Source organism: Notolepis coatsorum (assembly GCF_963971535.1).
Source record: "Notolepis coatsorum genome assembly, chromosome: 17".
NCBI classification, from domain to species: domain Eukaryota; kingdom Metazoa; phylum Chordata; class Actinopteri; order Aulopiformes; family Paralepididae; genus Notolepis; species Notolepis coatsorum.
In genome coordinates, this window is record NC_140181.1 from 28,047,876 (window position 1) to 28,065,943 (window position 18,068).

The following is an 18,068-nucleotide window of genomic DNA, read 5'->3' on the forward strand; positions in this document are numbered from 1 at the left end:
GATGTATATAATTTCACATTTGTCATTGTTGTGTGTTTTCAACAATAACGGTAAAAAATTAAAAATAAAGAAGCCCAACAGAGTTGGAGGTTGGTGTGTGTGTGTGAGTAGTTTGACACAAGCCTCCCATTAGCAGATTGCCCGGACTCGTTGACCAAATACACTGGTTGTTATGGCACCTAACGAATGAAGGTGGATATGAGAGAGCAAGAGAGAGAGAGAAAGAGAAAGAAAGCCATTTAAACACTGTCTATCACTGTCGGTGATAAAAAAACAGTTAAAAGTTTTGTGTTCTGGTATTTATTTTTAAAAGCCCTGATATTGTCCCAAAATAAGGCTGCGGGTTCTAGGCACACCAAGGTAAAACTGAGCTGAAACATGTGCATTTTTTTTCTTTTTCATAAAGACATGAAACCTAGTTTGTATGCATGTAATTACGCTGCAAAAAAATGTCATGATCAACAAGTGATTTTATTTAGTGTTTAGTCTCGTCGAGCTTATTTGTAAAATCATATTGTCTTACTGCACTGCCTGTTAAGTTACTGTAACATAAGTGCAATTTTCAGGTTATCGTGAATCAAGTGACATTTCTCGAAGCCAAACTGATCTGCTGGTGCCCAGGGATGGTGGTTTAAGGTTTTAAGGTTTAAGACCTGCACCTCTGAGACCACAAGTACTCCCCCGCTGGCCTGGGATCAAACCCCCTCCAGAACCTTTGCTCCTGTGTCTCCCCGATCCTGTCTTCCTATAAGCCTTCCTATTGTCTCAGCGAAGGAAAACACTGAAATAAAAACATCATTAAATAAAATATCTTCCAGAGCAAGACAATGTGACTCATAACATCTAGAAATAAGCTCGACAGTAGCGCTCCTGCCATTAAAGGTGAATAAAGGTCCAATACGAGATTTAATCACTTGCTGAACTTGTCATTTTCTGCCGTGTTTCTTCTCGTTTGTTTCTATTCATTCTCGACTACCTGTCCGACGCAGGCGTTGCTATAGTGATTAGAGAAAACAACGACGACACAAAGACAGTTTTTTTTTGTTTTTGTTATTTTCTTTAGACGTCACACGTTTGCAGAGCGTTAGAGACACAAATACCACAAGTGCATCATTGGCAAATAACTGCTGGTGAGGGAGAGAAAGAGAGACAGAGAGAGAGGTGCACACGTGAGGTGTGTGCGTTGTGTGTCCGTGTGTGTTGTGTCACCCGGCGCATGTGAGCGCACGGTGTGCATCACGTGCACGGCATCCGGTGTATGTACTGTACTGTGTGTGTACGTTCGGTGTATATGAGCAAGCACTTATCAAAAGAGGTAGCAGAGAAATTGAATCAGAGCAACAGAAGTAGTTTCCAGTATCCAGCCAACGTCACCCGTTACACCACCTGGGACCTTCTTGGCCGCCTCCTCTCATGTCATCATCACCTACTCTGGCTGCATATCCATAGAAACACAGAAAGTGATTTATAACGCATCGTGACTGAGCTGGGAGGGGGCGGGATTCACAAACCGGATCCCAACCCGGGACAATTACTGGGACTACCGTGTACCAGTTTGCCGAGGCACTGGGACGACACGGCTGTCCTCTCTGTTGTTATAGCCGTAGGACGGTCAGAGATCTGCAAGCCTGGGTCAGCACAGTCCACCAGCTCTGTCTCTAATGCAAACCAGAGACTTCTTACAGGATCAATAACCGATTCTACGATTCAATGATTTTTGCCACTTTACCTTCTGATCTATATACAACTGGAGTGAACTGAAACCCGAAGATGTTGAAGGGCTATTTTGCCAACAGTGTATATATAATTACATGGTTACATTTATTTTCCTTTCCACTTTTGTTCCAATACATTAGTTAGTAACTTGGTCCCAAATCCAACCTGAGGGAGGAGATGGAACCCAAGACAGGCGGTACAGGAAGCAAAGGCAGCTCTTAGGCATACAGACATTGTAGGTAAGGTGTAACGAGGCCATGGGGCCTAGGGCTCAGCTCGGGGAAGCCAGCATGGAGCAAGGCAGGTTCCACAGAACGGAGGAACCTGGTAGTGGAGCGGTACGGTGACAAGAGGAAGTAGTGAGGTGTACAAAGGCTATGGCTCAGGCTAAGCAGGGACAGTGGATGAACTGAAAGTGTAGAGAAGAGGAAGCTTAGCTGGAGGGACCAGTGGAGTATGGAGGAAAACCATACACATTTCCTGATAGGTGCTACTTATGTGCTGCCATGGGTAGATGGGGACCCATCATGTCCACTGTGTTCAGAGACAGCAGCTTCTCAATGTCGGTATACATGGCCACATAGCCAGGTTTTGAAGAGCTTAGTGGCAGGAATTTAAAGAAGTACAGGTGAATTCAGGATGTAATCGAGTGGAGAGAGCAGTCGTTCAATTTGTCTGCGAGGGAGAGCATTTTTGGTTTTCAGGCGGAGTCAGGCCAGCGCGTAGATTTGGGAGGAAAACGTGTTGTTCCTAGAGAAATTGTTAGCATTAACTTGAGGCCAGACCTAGTGTTATGGTCTGCTAGTCAGCGTTTATTTTATTTTATAGAATTGGCCGTGCCTTGGGAGGAGGCTTATGAAAGGAAAAAGCTTAGATATGCAGATTTGGCAGCAGAAACTGAACAGCGAGGATGGAAAGCTGGGGTTTGTCTGGTAGAAGTGGAATGCAGAGGGTTTATAGCACGATTGACTATATAACTATTGGGAGAGCTGGGGATTCCTGGGGGTTTGTGAAAGGCTGTGGAGGAAATGTCAGAAGAGGCATTGAAAGGAAGTCAGTGGATTTGGTTGAGGAGAAATAATGTCAGCTGGCGGCCAAAGTAAACAACGGGTAAGAGTATTCCTTTTCTTTTGTTTCCGTTTCATGTGTGATATTGTTATCACGAATAGTTGTTTTCGACTAGAAGGATAGGATAACACATGCGTGGGTATCAGGGCCAGTAAGAGCCAGTATGGAGGGGGGGTGGTTCTAGGATTCCGGAGCTAGCTGTCGAGCCTTCCCGAGGTGTTGTGGGCCTAACTAACCAAACACCAGTGAATGGAGGTGCCCACTTGATGATAACCCTGGTGCTATGCCGGCTCTCACTGCCTATCTAACATCTATCTATGTTTGGTTGTGGTGGCCATTAGGGGCCATGTGGTAAGGTATGTACGGTACCATTGGCATTGTCAATACCTGGAGCTCACATGAAAGGGGCACAGGACCGTTGAAGTTGCCAATGCTGTTTGGGGACCATTATGGGCCATGTAATACATTTGTAGTCCATAGTATTTATTATTTATAAGCATGCTAGACTTTCTTTGGGGATTGGGTTTCTTCATTGAGCGCTTATCCTTATCCTTTGTGTAGGGCACATGTATTTTATTATAAATCTGTAAAGTCTACTTAATGGAGTAACAGATTCCGATTTCAAATCTTCCAAAAGTGATGTCAATCTCCATAGCCTTGAGGTCAATTCTAATTTAAATCAATGTACTTGAAAGGAAGGAAGGAACCTGTCAACAATTCTGCAAATGTCTAAATTTGATTTGACTCATAATCCTGTCACAGACATTTCCATGTTGATTCTGGCCCAAGCCACCGATCGATAATTACTCGCTATAGATTACGAATGCATCGTTTTAACTTATTCTTAATTTAATTGTTGCCAGAAATGCAATTCAAAATCAATCATATGCTTTGTGAATACTATGAGAGTGATCAATATAGACTGGGCGAACTTTATTCATAACATGATGTTTGTAGGCCTGATTTTCTGAAAGCAGATAGAGAGAGAGATAGAGCAAGGAGCAGCGGTCGCACCATAGAATTAGAACCAGAATCATAGCAGTCAACTACAATCCCACTACATTTTATTTGCATGTGCAATATAGACGGTTTCAAAAATTGACAACATAAACATTCCAAATGGGACTCAATTGAATTTCCTGTTGCAATGTTTGCTAATGCAATAACTTGACAGGAAATACACTTGTGTCCAAAATGTTCCCTAGCAACAGAATTCCGGTGAAACCATCTATAGAGCATGGTGAGCGTGGAATAGAGGCGGTGTATACTTGCAGCTGTTGACTTGGTGGGCTACCAAGCAAATAAACAAAAGTTAAAGACACTATTACTGTACCTAAAACATCTGAAATAGGATCCCTTATCAGACTTTCCATAAAAGTATGATTATAAACAGACAGTAAACCAGATTACTTGGGTTGCTAAGCAACGCTGAGGGGGTTGCCATGGCGTTGAGGGTCACATGATGATAGCGTAGGGCAGTGGGGTACTCCCAGAGGCCCTCATTAGAAATCTTTATATAGATCGGGGTGAGCCCCAAAAACTACCACTAGCATTTATATTATTGAACTGGAGACCTGTTACAATCCTAAACAGGAATGTATCATTGTCAGCACATAGTTGGGGGCAACACATCTTGCAATGAACACATCTGTAACACATTGTTATGTTAAAAGTTAGCAAAGGATGCACATTGTCCAAAACTAGTCACATACATGGTGATGTAAATTACATGATGATTGTTAAAAAGAGTGAATGGTTACATTTTGACAGAGTTGACAAGTCTCAAAGCTCTGAGCTCTAAAATCTATGCTAGCCTGGTGGCTTAACGACAGCTATAGCTGTCGGTTTGCTCATATCAAATCGTTGGATACGACATTAAATGTAAAGAGTGGTGTCAGGCAGCAGCCATGCCTTCTCAGGGGCCTGTCACAATTCTCTCGCGTTATACTCTGAAGGAGTGTCAAATGAGTAGGTACTTTCTTGCAGAATCAGATCTATGCTTCAGACTTTAGCGCATGCAAGAACACACTTCACGCAGAAACCGGGAGAATTGAGACAGTGGCTGTGTTCAGACTGCCAGCAACCCATAACATGCTACTGTCTCGAGGACAATTTTGGCAGATTACCAGCTGATAAGCGTGACGGACACCAATGTTGCAACATGATTGGCTGATGACATCTAATGTTGCTCAACAATACAGCTGTGGCCAACTTGTCCTCACTGACAATAAGGAAACCAAGGCAACGGTGGCTGCTGCCAATATGTTTCCAGCAGGGATGCACTGATAAAACTTTATTAACTGACCAATTAATTCATTAATAATTCTTAAACCATTTATTTTGGTACCGATTCAACATATTACTTTTACTCAACAATAGGCCATTAGTTTGGGGTCACTGTACAAAAGATTAGAAAATATCAGGATATTATCATCCCCCCTCCACCATTAGAGATATCAAGTATCTTTCGGTGTCAAAATTGCAAGTTGATTTCTGACGTGTTAGTTCTTGGTATCAGGTTCTAGTTTTCGGTATAGGTGCATCCCTGGTTACAGCTGTTAGGAAATTAACGGTATTTCTGGTTTCTAATGTTGACTGTGGTTTTGAAGGTGTCGTGAGTTGGGCACTGACTGACTAGCTGACTGACTAACCAGCCCCCCTTGATCTGCAGGCTTATTTTCAGATGTGTTGAGGTAAAAAAAAAAAATCATCCAGCATTTCAGAAGAAGAGAGAAAGAAAACATAATAATAAAAAATTAAAATTAAAATTAAAATAAAAACAATGTTTTTGAATGAACACAATCATGCTGAGACAAAAAAAAATACATGTGCGGAAGGAAGAGGTAGTTTGTTTTGGTTAAAGGAACAGCTTGGTTAAGAAGCCATATCTGATTAGTCTCAACACGGGGAGTTTAATTTTAACACGTTCAAAACATAAACATTCCAGGGAGGTAGAAAACAAGCATTTGTTAGCAATGCTAGCGGAAGTCAAAATCAACCATTAGCAAGTCAATGAAAAGCCACACGTAGCACCTTCCAAAAACTTTCCAAAGTATTTAACAATATTAGTAATTTTATAGAAGGGCTAAATTAACGTTTGTTTTTTCTCTGAAACATGCTAACTGACCCCATTCACTTCCACCAGAATGGACCTGTCTCAAACCCTGCCCTCTTTTCTTGATCCTCCAATCACAACTGTCGCTTACCTCGGACAAACTTGGTAAGCGACAGTTGTGATTGGAGGATCAAGAAAAGAGGGCGGGGTTTGAGACAGGTCCATTGCTAACGAATGCTATTTTACAGTATCTCAGAAAACAAAACTCTGGAGCCGCTGCTGTTAAGGATTAAAATTACTCCCGGCTTGTGACCAATCAGACGTCTGCGTCTTGAACAAGGTGCACTGTTCTATTAAAATGCAGAGCCAAAGCCTAGCACACATCCCCCCGTCTGTCTGTCCGATAAACTAGAGAAAGCAAATGAGAGAGAGAGAGAGAGAGAGAGAGACAGAGAGACAAAAACGGATATAGATACTACTGTAGATAAGACAGATAGCGAGAACAAGTGAGAGAAACAAAGGAGCGAATTAAACGAGACAAGAAACAAGAGAAAAACAGATTGGACTAAAAAAATACAAAACAAAAACAGAGAGAAAATTAAGAGAGCTAAGGAGAGAAAGCAAGCGAGAGAAAGAGAGCTAAAGAGATAGAGAGAGCAAGCGAGAGAGAGAGAGAAATAGAGAGATGAACACAGAAACAGAATATAAGAGACAGACAGACAGAGAGACATGTAGCAGCAGTCTTTATGTAGGAACATTGGGGATCCATTGATATACTGGCAACATCAGGACCCTATCAGAGCAACAATCTTCTGTAAAACAACTACTGGCAACTAGTTTACTGTATGGTCAGATACAATTAAATTAAAAACGAAATAAAATAATAAAACACTGCAGAGGTTGCTGAGAAGAGAGCTAGGCTGTGTGTATGTGCTGTATGTCTATGCAATCGTTGTGTGTGTAAAATGTACAGTATGTGACAAGTGTGTGTGTGTGTTAGGCTAGAGCTGGATGTATGTAAATGTATGTAACCAAAGTATATACATGCGTGTGTGTGTGTGTGTGTGTGTGTGTGTGTGTGTGTGTGTGTGTGTGTGTGTGTGTGTGTGTGTGTGTAAACTGCCTGTGGTGTGTAGTGTGATTACATTGCCATGTGTGTGATTGTTGTGTTAGTATGTAATGTTTGGTTCCCTTCTATGCTATATTGAATAGTCATCCTGTGGGTTGTTGAGGTATCTGTTCTGTGTTTTTAGACTGAGGGTTGGAAGTTAAGGCTACTGAGGTGCTGGTACTGCCGACCTGGTTTGAGGGGGAGGGGCCTAGGGGGCGAGAGAGAGAGAGAGAGAGAGAGATGCCGGCCATTTTGAAAGTTTGTTTAGGTGGTAAACATCCTTTTTTTTTTTTTAAACCTGAAGTGAACCGTGAGGAATCGTAAGTGCATCACAAACGTACTATAAGCGCAAAATAAACTTACATAATAATCACGTCAGAAAATTACATGCGTTACATAATGAATCTGGCATAACTGCATCATAGGATTGCTAGCTACTGTATACTTTGCCCTAGAATTGATCCAAGCTCTAGACCAAGCTGTCATTACATATACAGTATTACAGCACAATATATCATGTTCTGATTATAAGGCTTATAATGCACTTACGATGCCCTGTATAAGTGACACTAAGGTATATCATGTTACCGTGTCATACTAATGTCAGCCTCTTTTGGGGTTCATTTGAGCCAAAATGGCCGCAGCTGCTCTTCTGCGCTTGGCTTCAGCTTCCCCTGCCTTACGGTGTTAATTTTAAAGGTGTAGTATGTAAGATTTTAAGCACTGACGTGATCCAGAGGACCACGATGCTTCCACTGCAAAAAGCCAGTCGTTACGTAAACGCTTCTTTTTACTCGTTCGGTGTTCTTAACTTAAAACCTGGTGTGTAGTAGGACCACCACAAAGTCCTGGCTGAAAGCTTGTAACTCTCCCAGAGGGAACTAAGGTAGTCGCTGCTCAGTTGTTTTAGAGCTCTGGTTACATTCAACAACTGTAAAACGACAACCAGACAAATCTCCTCCTGCAAAGTCACATACTGCAGCTTTAACCGTTAAGAGGGGAAACCGCCAAACGAACCCACATTCGGCGTCTTAAAGAGGTGACAGCCCAAAAAAAGAGCACAGAGCAAAAATGGCCGACGGTTTACTCTCTCAGAAGCCTTAAAAAAAGAAAACGGCAATGGCCACCCCCGGACCCCATCCCATTTTGAACATGTTTGATGTAGATGCTGACGTTACATGAAAAAAAGTCCACTTTTTTATATCAACTTGAGACCTGATCTGTACAAACACAGTGACTGTCTGTTTTTTTTTCTTTTCCTATTTTTTGTTTTTTTATAGCTGCGATGATCAGAGATATACAGACTAGACTAGTAAGAAAGAGAGTGATGTCACACTTTGGGTTTTGGGAGGAGACGTTATCTGTCAGTCACTAAACACACCGTCTGTACAGCACTAGGTCCGTCTGTGGTGATCCACGCTTAAAAAATACTCTTTTCTATACAGATTCTACATAGTCTCTGTGGGTTTCAATCTGAAGTCTTCTTTAGTCAACGATCCCCGTTCCATCTCCTGGTGAGCAAAAACAACTGTCTTTTTCACAGTCTGAAGTGACACGTCCGCACGACGCCCGCAGCAGCCCTGTTCCAAAAGGACTCCGAATCCCATCAGCCCTTGGTGCGCCACAGTTGTCCAAAGTGGAGCCTGATTGGCTGCTGAGTTAAAGCTATGAAGAGTAAATCCTGCTGTAATTGGCCATTGCAGAAGAAGAGGCTGTTAGACGGTTGTGGTTCTGAGTGATAAAAGAGGCACGCCCACACTGCTGCCGGGACAGCCTATTGGCCAGTTTCCATTTCAGTCGGTTGAGGCAGTGTTACTGTGATTAGCGAGTGGATAAACACATGGTTGTGTTCAACGTTATATCCTGTTTTCCTGTGATGATGCGTAGCATTTTGGAGAGCTAGGGTCCCCTTTCCATTCTGAAAGTAGGGTTCAGTGTTACGCAACGCTCCCTCCTCCTCAGGTGTTCACCGCCATTGTAAGGCGGCCCAAACGTGTATTCCGTTCCATTTGACAGAGCGCAGGGAGAGCCAACGCCATACTCTCCTGTCCGTCTCCAAAGCAACCAAAGAAAAACCACACCTTTATAGACTGTAGGGGTATATTCCATGAATCTTCAGACCGTCGGGTGTATCCCATATACTGAGCTGAAACATATCCAGAAGAGCTCACTTGAATGAGCGTAAGAAGACAGGGAGAGAAGGTTAAGGTTAAAGGTCATCATTTGTTTTGGTGAATTGAAAAGGACCCCAGGAGTCCACTCTGTTTGTCTTGTCCTTGGTTTTGAGAACAAACCGTCTCTGCATGGGAAAGCTAAGCGCCAGCTAGCTAGCTTGCGAGCTTCGACACACACACAAAAGAAAAAAAATAACAATCTTGAATCAAATAGAACCAGTCCAGAAAAAAAGTCCCAACAAATGAAAAAGAAAATATGGATATACTGTATAATTGTCAAAAGTTGTATCATTTGACCTCAGAGAGAGACAAGAGAAGATAAAGGTACAACCATAGACATAGAATGGATAGGAAGGGCACTTTCTGTTATATCCTGTTAGCCGCATCATGTAGATTTAACGATTTGCGTGTTTTGATGAAGTTTCGTCTTGCAGATGAAAATGTATTGATGTGTGAAACATTGTTAAAGCTGAGCTTAAGTGTGTTTATGAAACATTGTTAAAGCTCTGAGGGTGCGTTAAGCTCCAGCCAAAACGGCCACAATCTGTCCATTCCAGTCCTATGTATACAAGCGTCTCCTATTTGCAAAACGTACTGTATCTGCAGAGCATCTTTCCAAATACAAATTGAAATTCTCTTAGTATTTTGCCTACTTCTGTCCTTACTATGTACAGACTTAACAAGTGGTATTTACAAAATGTGACCACAAGGGGGCGACCCAGGCCTGCGGCTGAGGACAGGAGATGAACATGCATTTACACTGATGTGATGTGATATGTTTAAGAACTTGAACCCCAACGTCCTGAACCTCGCTTATAAGAACACCTGATGGGTGGGTAAATCAATGTTGATAGGTCTGATGAGGCTGAAGTTGTGTTTAAAGGATAATTTCAGTAATTTTTCTGCCCGTTTGTCTTTCACCTGGCGTCATAACAATCGATTCTGACCAAACATCTCATGAGTTGGACCATGTGTTGTGTTGTGTGAATCTTTTTTTTTTTTGCTAAGAAACTAGAAACTAAATCTAATTTGAATTCTTTATATTCCAGCACTTCTTTCGACCCTTGTAACAGGCTGTGGCTGGTGGGTGACCCTAGGCGACCCTACAGTTAAAAACAGAGGCAGTACAGAGGTGACAAGCTGCCAAAAGCTGCAGCCAACATGCACGCCTAAAACAACATGACTTACAACACGACACAACGTGGTCCAACAGGAGAGACTTTGGCCAGACGACAGGGAATCATGGCTCTAGGTAGCCCAACTGGACACAACATAAGTGGAATTATTATTTAATAGATACAAAAACATGTGCTGTATGCACTAGGATTTCGCCATATAATTTTAGAGCAGCATTTGAAGAGTTTTCTTCCAAAATGCTATCTCGGCTATAGCCTACCCATACAAAGAAGATCAATATTTACATAAATCACACAAAAAAATACAGTCGATTCCATCCATGAAAAAAAAGGCTATTTTGTCCTGAACATTCCATAATGAGCTTCATATTCAAGCTTGCAATCTTTTAACTGTCACCCCCCCCCCCCCCCCGCCAATAGCGGATAGATATCCCGTTTTGGAACAAGACTCTTCGTTTATTAGAATGTGATTTTTATTTTGTTTTAGCTTAGTTATACTGTTAATTTGTTTAACACCAATATAATCACAGTGATACCTATGTAGCTTTTCAAACAATCTACGTCTTATGATTGTACGCTTCCGCCACACACACACACACACACACACACACACACACACACACACACACACACACACACACACACACACACGCCGCCACACAAAGTACTACACAACATGATCAGACAAGCTATTCCCTGAGGTGTTAGCCGACGGCTGGTTTCACCCCGGCTACTCGGCCCTAGCTAACCGTCTTAGCAGCAAACTAATCAGCTAAACAAAACTCTGCCATCTCACCATACGTGAAACATGACCAATAGTACGCTGTGTTTAAAAAAATTATAATAATAAAATTGTTACTGTAGTGTCCAGGTGTGTGGAACATGAAGGTGTTGTTACTGTAGTGTCCAGGTGTGTGGAACATGAAGGTGTTGTTACTGTAGTGTCCAGGTGTGTGAAACATGAAGGTGTTGTTACTGTAGTGTCCAGGTGTGTGGAACATCAAGGTGTTGTTACTGTAGTGTCCAGGTGTGTGGAACATGAAGGTGTTGTTACTGTAGTGTCCAGGTGTGTGAAACATCAAGGTGTTGTTACTGTAGTGTCCAGGTGTGTGGAACATGAAGGTGTTGTTACTGTAGTGTCCAGGTGTGTGGAACATGAAGGTGTTGTTACTGTAGTGTCCAGGTGTGTGGAACATGAAGGTGTTGTTACTGTAGTGTCCAGGTGTGTGGAACATGAAGGTGTTGTTACTGTAGTGTCCAGGTGTGTGGAACATGAAGGTGTTGTTACTGTAGTGTCCAGGTGTGTGGAACATGAAGGTGTTGTTACTGTAGTGTCCAGGTGTGTGGAACATGAAGGTGTTGTTACTGTAGTGTCCAGGTGTGTGGAACATGAAGGTGTTGTTACTGTAGTGTCCAGGTGTGTGGAACATGAAGGTGTTGTTACTGTAGTGTCCAGGTGTGTGGAACATGAAGGTGTTGTTACTGTAGTGTCCAGGTGTGTGAAACATCAAGGTGTTGTTACTGTAGTGTCCAGGTGTGTGGAACATGAAGGTGTTGTTACTGTAGTGTCCAGGTGTGTGGAACATGAAGGTGTTGTTACTGTAGTGTCCAGGTGTGTGGAACATCAAGGTGTTGTTACTGTAGTGTCCAGGTGTGTGAAACATCAAGGTGTTGTTACTGTAGTGTCCAGGTGTGTGAAACATCAAGGTGTTGTTACTGTAGTGTCCAGGGTGTTTGTATATGTGAAAGTGTGTTTTAGGGATTCCCTAAAAACTGGATTCTCCAGTTTTGGGCTTAGTCGAACCGATAGTCTGTAAGTTGATTAGTCGTTTGTTTTTGTTTTTTTTCTCTCCATAATGAATCAGTTATTTTCGGACAGAATGAGAAGCACATCACTGGTACAAGGTTAAAATAGGTGCTTTTGCATCATTGCATGTGGGAAACTCAAATTGTACAGAACTCGAGGACAACCCTAATGTGTGTGTGTGTGTGTGTGTGTGTGCAATCTATATAGGCATGTATGCATTTCTCTATGTATATGCATTTGGCCTTCTGTCCGCACACACATCATAGATCCATTTATGACTACGTCCAACACTAAAGCCCTCGTTGGTGCCGGTCCGAATGCCCCCTTGTGGTCAAATCAATATTCTCACATAATGTACACTCATCAAAAATAGAAAGAACCCTCACACCTCTCTTTAGTGTGTGTGTGTGTGTGCAATCAATTGACACACATATACATACACACACACACATCACACTGCACATGTGTGTTTGTGTGCATGTGTGTGTCTGTGTAGTTTGACAGTAGTACACACAACACGTTACACACTAATATGTGTGTGTGTGTGTGTGTGTGTGTGTGTGTGTGTGTGTGTCATTTTGAGAGTTGACACAAACACACCATTACTCACATGCACATGTGTGTTTGTGGGCATGTGTGTGTGTCTGTCATTTGAAAGAAAACACAGTTACACACACTCATACACGCACACGCATGCACACACACACACATAGTTGTGTCCTTCAAATCCTCAACTTACAGTGGGTCGCTCATATGTCTTTGTTTCTATGGAAACAACCACTTTCTCGCTCTTAAATATACAATATTAGCTGATGTGTATCATTTATATAGAATAGGGCTGCAACAACTATCGATAAATAAAATCGATTAAATAAAATCGATAAGAATCAATTATAAAAACAGTTGCCACGGAATTAATCTATGTTATGATGCACGCGCTGTGGCACGGAGCTAGCTATGCCACTCGATTCAGAGCACTGAGAAACGCATTTGAAAAATGGCAGAGGCAGAGGCTACAGCGGAGGAAGTTGTCATACGTTTGGGAGCGCGTTACATTAAAGCCTTCCAAGAAGATTGTTAGCTGCAACGTGTGCAAAGCTGATCTGGCAGTGATGTATGAGCATCTGAAGAGGAAGCATGTTGGAGCCACGGGTGAAGGGGACTCAGCAGCAGCACGGTAAGTTAGTACAAAGTCCTAGTAAACAACAAAGTGAGATAAATAAATGAGACACAAATTAAAATGAGTTTGAAGTTTGGAGTGAGGAATCTCACCACGGGTAGTCACCCGGTTCGTCTCATACGAGGTGTTTGCTAGCGAGCTAGCTTGAATGGCCCGGTTTGACAAATCAACTTGATCGAGGCTCAATTTTGGCCAACTAAGCTTGTTAGCTAATGTTGGCAGAACAGAGGCGGTCTAGCTAACGTTAGCAGACCTAATCACTTGTTACAGTGGATGGTAGTTTAACACTAATGTTAAAGTGTTATTGGAATATTTCATGCAACTACTAGTCAAGAGTCTAAAGTGAATCCTTAGTATTTCTTCACAGCAGAAAGTTGAGCAATTTATCAATTATATATTAGTTACATTTCCCTTTTATTCTGAGTGCATGGCTCATTTAATTAATCACTTTTCTTCCCTCTATTGCAGAGGCCTTGTCTGCACTTGCCCTTTACATCAGCAAGTATTCACTAAAACAACAAGGCGTGCATTGAGTTATATGTAAGTCACGCTAGTATGCATACTCATATTGTCTCTCACTTCAGAAAGAGAACAACTGGACACGAGTGCCTATGTTTCGAGGACGAATGGCCCACGCACAGCCGTACGCCGCTCTGACAGACGCTACCCTGGATATGCTGAATACGAGGCCACACACACACTATCAACGGTGGAAGATTCAGAAAATGTATTCACATCCTTAACCCTGGTTGCACTCTTCCCCATTTCACCAAAACCGATGGAGAGGAAGTGCCAGGACCGGAGACATTCCAGGCAGCAAGGAATGCCATGAAAGCCACCGACAGCCAAATTGCTCTCACCACTGTATGGACAAGTGTAGCCACTGAAGACTACCGTGGCGTTACATGCCATTATATTGGAGACGATTGGAGTCGATCGGCCTCACCACCACCACACCGCCGCCGGAGGACAGACATTATGGGGTCCGACATCGCAGAGTGGTCGGAGGAGCCGGCAGCCAGGTTTGAAATTCCTCCTAGCACAATTATCGTCATTATGCACTGCAATGGTGCCAATATATTGTCGCTGTGGCAAACCTACTGGAGGAGAAGCACGGGGGGGTGGGTCCTCTGTCCACTACACTGGCCACACCTTGCAAAACAGTCCATCGATTTTGCATCGAAGCACTCGAGCGTGGAGCGCAGCGATCGGGGCTGTGAGATGTCTCGTAGAATCTTTTTTTTTAATAAAAATGCCTGCGCCAGAGAGGACCACAGCAACAAACGAGCAGTGAGTGCTGTATGGTTATTAGCTGACTGCTTGTGGGCAAAGGTGGCCTGTAACGGCAATGCAGTGTGTGGCAAACTCTACTTAAAAGCAGACCAGTGGAGCCCACCACCCTTTGAATGTGCCACTGTGTTTATGAGTGGGGAAATAGTATATGGAAATCTGTGTAGTACCTCCACTTGTGAAGGGGCTATTGAAGTAGCCCGCACCCACCAGTGTGCTTCCTTCGAGTCAGAGGCAGTGACAGTCAGGAGCAGTTTCAATATCGACGGCAGGAGACTACTTTCCCAGACACGCCACCGGACACAGTGACCCTGTCCTCTGCCACTCTGGACCCAGACACGCCACCGGACACAGTGATCCTGTCCTCTGCCACGCTGGACCCCGAGGTGCAGACGGCTGACGTTTCTGACACCTGAGCAAGTCTTTAATGTGCAGCCAAAGTGAGAAGGGAGGAGGTAGATCAGCAGCAGTGCCATCATGTGCCACCTCCACCGTTACTATGGCCGCTGCTGCTCTATGGCCGTCTCTTATTGGAGTCACTCCAGCAGTGAAGGAGAGAATAGAGGAGGGGGGGGGGGCTGAGTCCTCACATGCTTTGAAGAGAAGCCCCTTGCCAAAGAAGGAAATCCATTACATTGGTGGAAGGCTAACGGGAATAGATATGCCCACCGTGGCCAGGTTCACAAAGTCCTATGTCAGGGCTGTACGCTAAGCTTTTTAATGTACATTACATTTTTTTAATGTAAGTAGACAGTATTGAAACGTCCTAATAGTGGGCTACTCACCTAATGCATGGCTGAACGTTAGAAGTGTGTCCCCGTCATTGTAATCATCACTGCCAGATCCGACTTAATTTAATCGGCTATGGTCTCTTATCATCTCTCCACATCGGACGTGGTTGTCATAAGATGGACTGATATCCGCTGCGTTCTTCTTGCAGAGCAAAATTAGCGGCTTAAATGTATTGAAAGGAAGTTCACATTCAGTTTCGATTAGAATTGTTCGCTAGGAATTATGGGATTTGGTGTTGGATGTATGGACTCTACGCAGACAAGGACATGGTATTTAATCGCACGATAGACTACAACTACCAAGTATATAGCGTGACCCAGATTCACTTCACACGCAAATCTTTTTTTCCCCACACAGGCTATCGCAGTAAATTCATTCATTGCCGACAGATTTTTTCATAGCACCGCAACATTATCGCACTGTGCAGCCCTGGTTGTAGGCTAATGTTTTACTTTTTTTTTTTTATTATTTAGGAGTGAAATGCGAATGAAGGGTTGAAATCACTACTCGCAAGGTTGCCCCCAAATATTATTTACCACTCACACGGGCCAAATTAAGGGGCAATTTGTGATAATCTCGTCGCAGTGTACAGCCCTGTATGTATGCACCCCTGACACCTCAACGCTAACTGAGCCCCTCTTCACTGTAAGCAAGCAACATAGCTTCCAAGAAAAGAGGAAGCTATGCCCAGAGCATGTGGACATGCTAAAGTTTTTTTAGCATTGCAATGCAAAGTTCCTGTAGAGTGAGTGAGTGTGTATGTTCCTGCAGAACTACCTCCATAGTCGAGTTCTACCTCCATGGACTGTTGTTGAAGTCATCTGATGTACAGCAAACACAGTTTTATGTTTTTTTTTGTTATTTTAACCGTTCAGCTCCCTTCAGACCTTTGTTTTTGTTTTGAGAACATATAAAAACCTATACTTTGTACTCTTGATGTATCAGCATACGTTTACATTAGTCATAGCCATCAATTTGCAAGCTGTTTGAAGGAGCATTGTACAAGACGAGGAATACGTTTTCAATAAAATGCTGGAAATAAAATGTAGCTTCTTTTTTCCTATTTATCAGATACATTTAAGTAATTATCAACAGATGAATCGATTATCAAAATAGTTGTTAGTTGCAGCCCTAATATAGAATTATACATACATTCTTGTTGGTTTGAAATTCCATTTTGCAAACAGGAAATTCCAACCGTAGCAACCTGCCTCCACCCCTCCTTCATGCCTTCCCTCCCTCCCTCCCTCCCTCCCTCCCTCCCTCCCTCCCTCCCTCCCTCCTCCATCCATCCAAACCCATATACTCCTCTTCTTTCTTTCATCCTTGAGCTAATCCTCGGCTGCCTCGTTCCTCCACTCCTCTGCCCTCCTCCAGTCTTTCATTGTGATGAAGTGAGTGTTGGAGGGATGAGCAGAGTATGAGAGGGGAGGAGGGGTGCAGTGGTTGCATCCATTCCTCCACCCAGAGGAATGGAAAGGGTAGGAAGGGCGAAGACAGGGAGGATTAGAGGATTTATTTTCCTAATGTGCAGAAATCCAGATATCCAGGTGTTGTGGACACATTGACAAACAGAATTGTCTGGATACATCCGGGAATTTAGTCAAATCCAGAACTGGGATATTCCTTCAGTCGCTCCATCTGGAATTCCAAAGGCCAGAAACATCCAAGGTTTTCCAGAAATCCAGAAGTTCCAAATATTCTAGTATTCCGTCCAGAGATCCATAAGCCAAACTATTCAGCTGTTCCATCTGGAAAATCAGAAGCCTAAATATTCAGGTGTTCCGTCCGGATTTCGAAAAGTGCAGATATCCGACGCTCAAAGGGGTCAAGGGGTAAGATGCCAAAAGGGAGGAGAGGTGAAGGTCACTATCTATTTATTTATCTGTCTCATCTATCCATCTTTTCTCCACCACACGACCAAGGGGAGTAGGGTGGTTGGTTAACATAGATTCTGGGGCTGGTTGGGGGGTAAGATCCAGAGGATTGGGGGTTGGGGGGGGTTGGTTGTTTTAGTGTGATGTCGTCCGGTAGTCATGTCGTCTGCCTCGGTGCTAGGACACCTCGCTGCCGAACACCTCCAGGACCAGCGGTGTGAGCTGCATGCTGTGCTCGGGCTGGAAGGACAGCGAGCGGTACTGCTTGGAGTGTTCCTCGTTCAGGCTGCGCAGGTCCGCCAGCTTCTGGATCATCCTGGCATAGAGGAGGCGCCCGCCGGGGTGGTTCACCCTGATGTAGGCCTGCAGCACCTCCGACAGGCGGTCCTGGAGCTGCTCGATCCGTGCGTGGTCCTGGACCCCAGGGCGATCTGCGGGGGGGGGGGGGGGGGGGGGGGGAAGGAGGAACAAGGGATGAGAGGGAGGAACGAATGAGGGATGAGAAGAAGAGGGCAGATGATTACCACATTATCAATGTACACAATATGGGTGGGGAAGAAATTCATACAGCAATATATCATATATTGCAATATTTTGTGTGCCAATATTATATAGATACAGTGACGCCAAGTATCAATATTTATTTAAAATACATATTTATTTTTACTTTTTTTTTTATATATACCTTATATCCCATTTTACTGCAATTACTGCATTACTACAAATTATTGGAATTATTATGAGGTGAACTTATTAGATAAAACAGATGTTGTATATATATATTTATTGCAGATGTTAATATGTTTTCCTATCCCTAATAGTTACACATAGACACAGTCCTCATATTCCTAATAGTTACACG

At 43.3% G+C, this 18,068-nt stretch overlaps 1 protein-coding gene across 1 annotated transcript in view; it reads right to left on the reverse strand.

The window, feature by feature from the left end:
- Positions 1-17,030: 17,030 nt before the first annotated feature.
- LOC311243588 (vitamin D3 receptor A) overlaps positions 17,031-18,068 on the reverse strand; it is a 270,464-nt gene continuing 269,426 nt past the window's right edge. Inside the window, exon 9 of the mRNA XM_084332874.1 lies at positions 17,031-17,637. Within this exon, the coding sequence (XP_084189000.1) occupies positions 17,384-17,637 (254 nt within the window). The 3' untranslated portion in view covers positions 17,031-17,383. The remainder of the gene's footprint in view (positions 17,638-18,068) is intronic.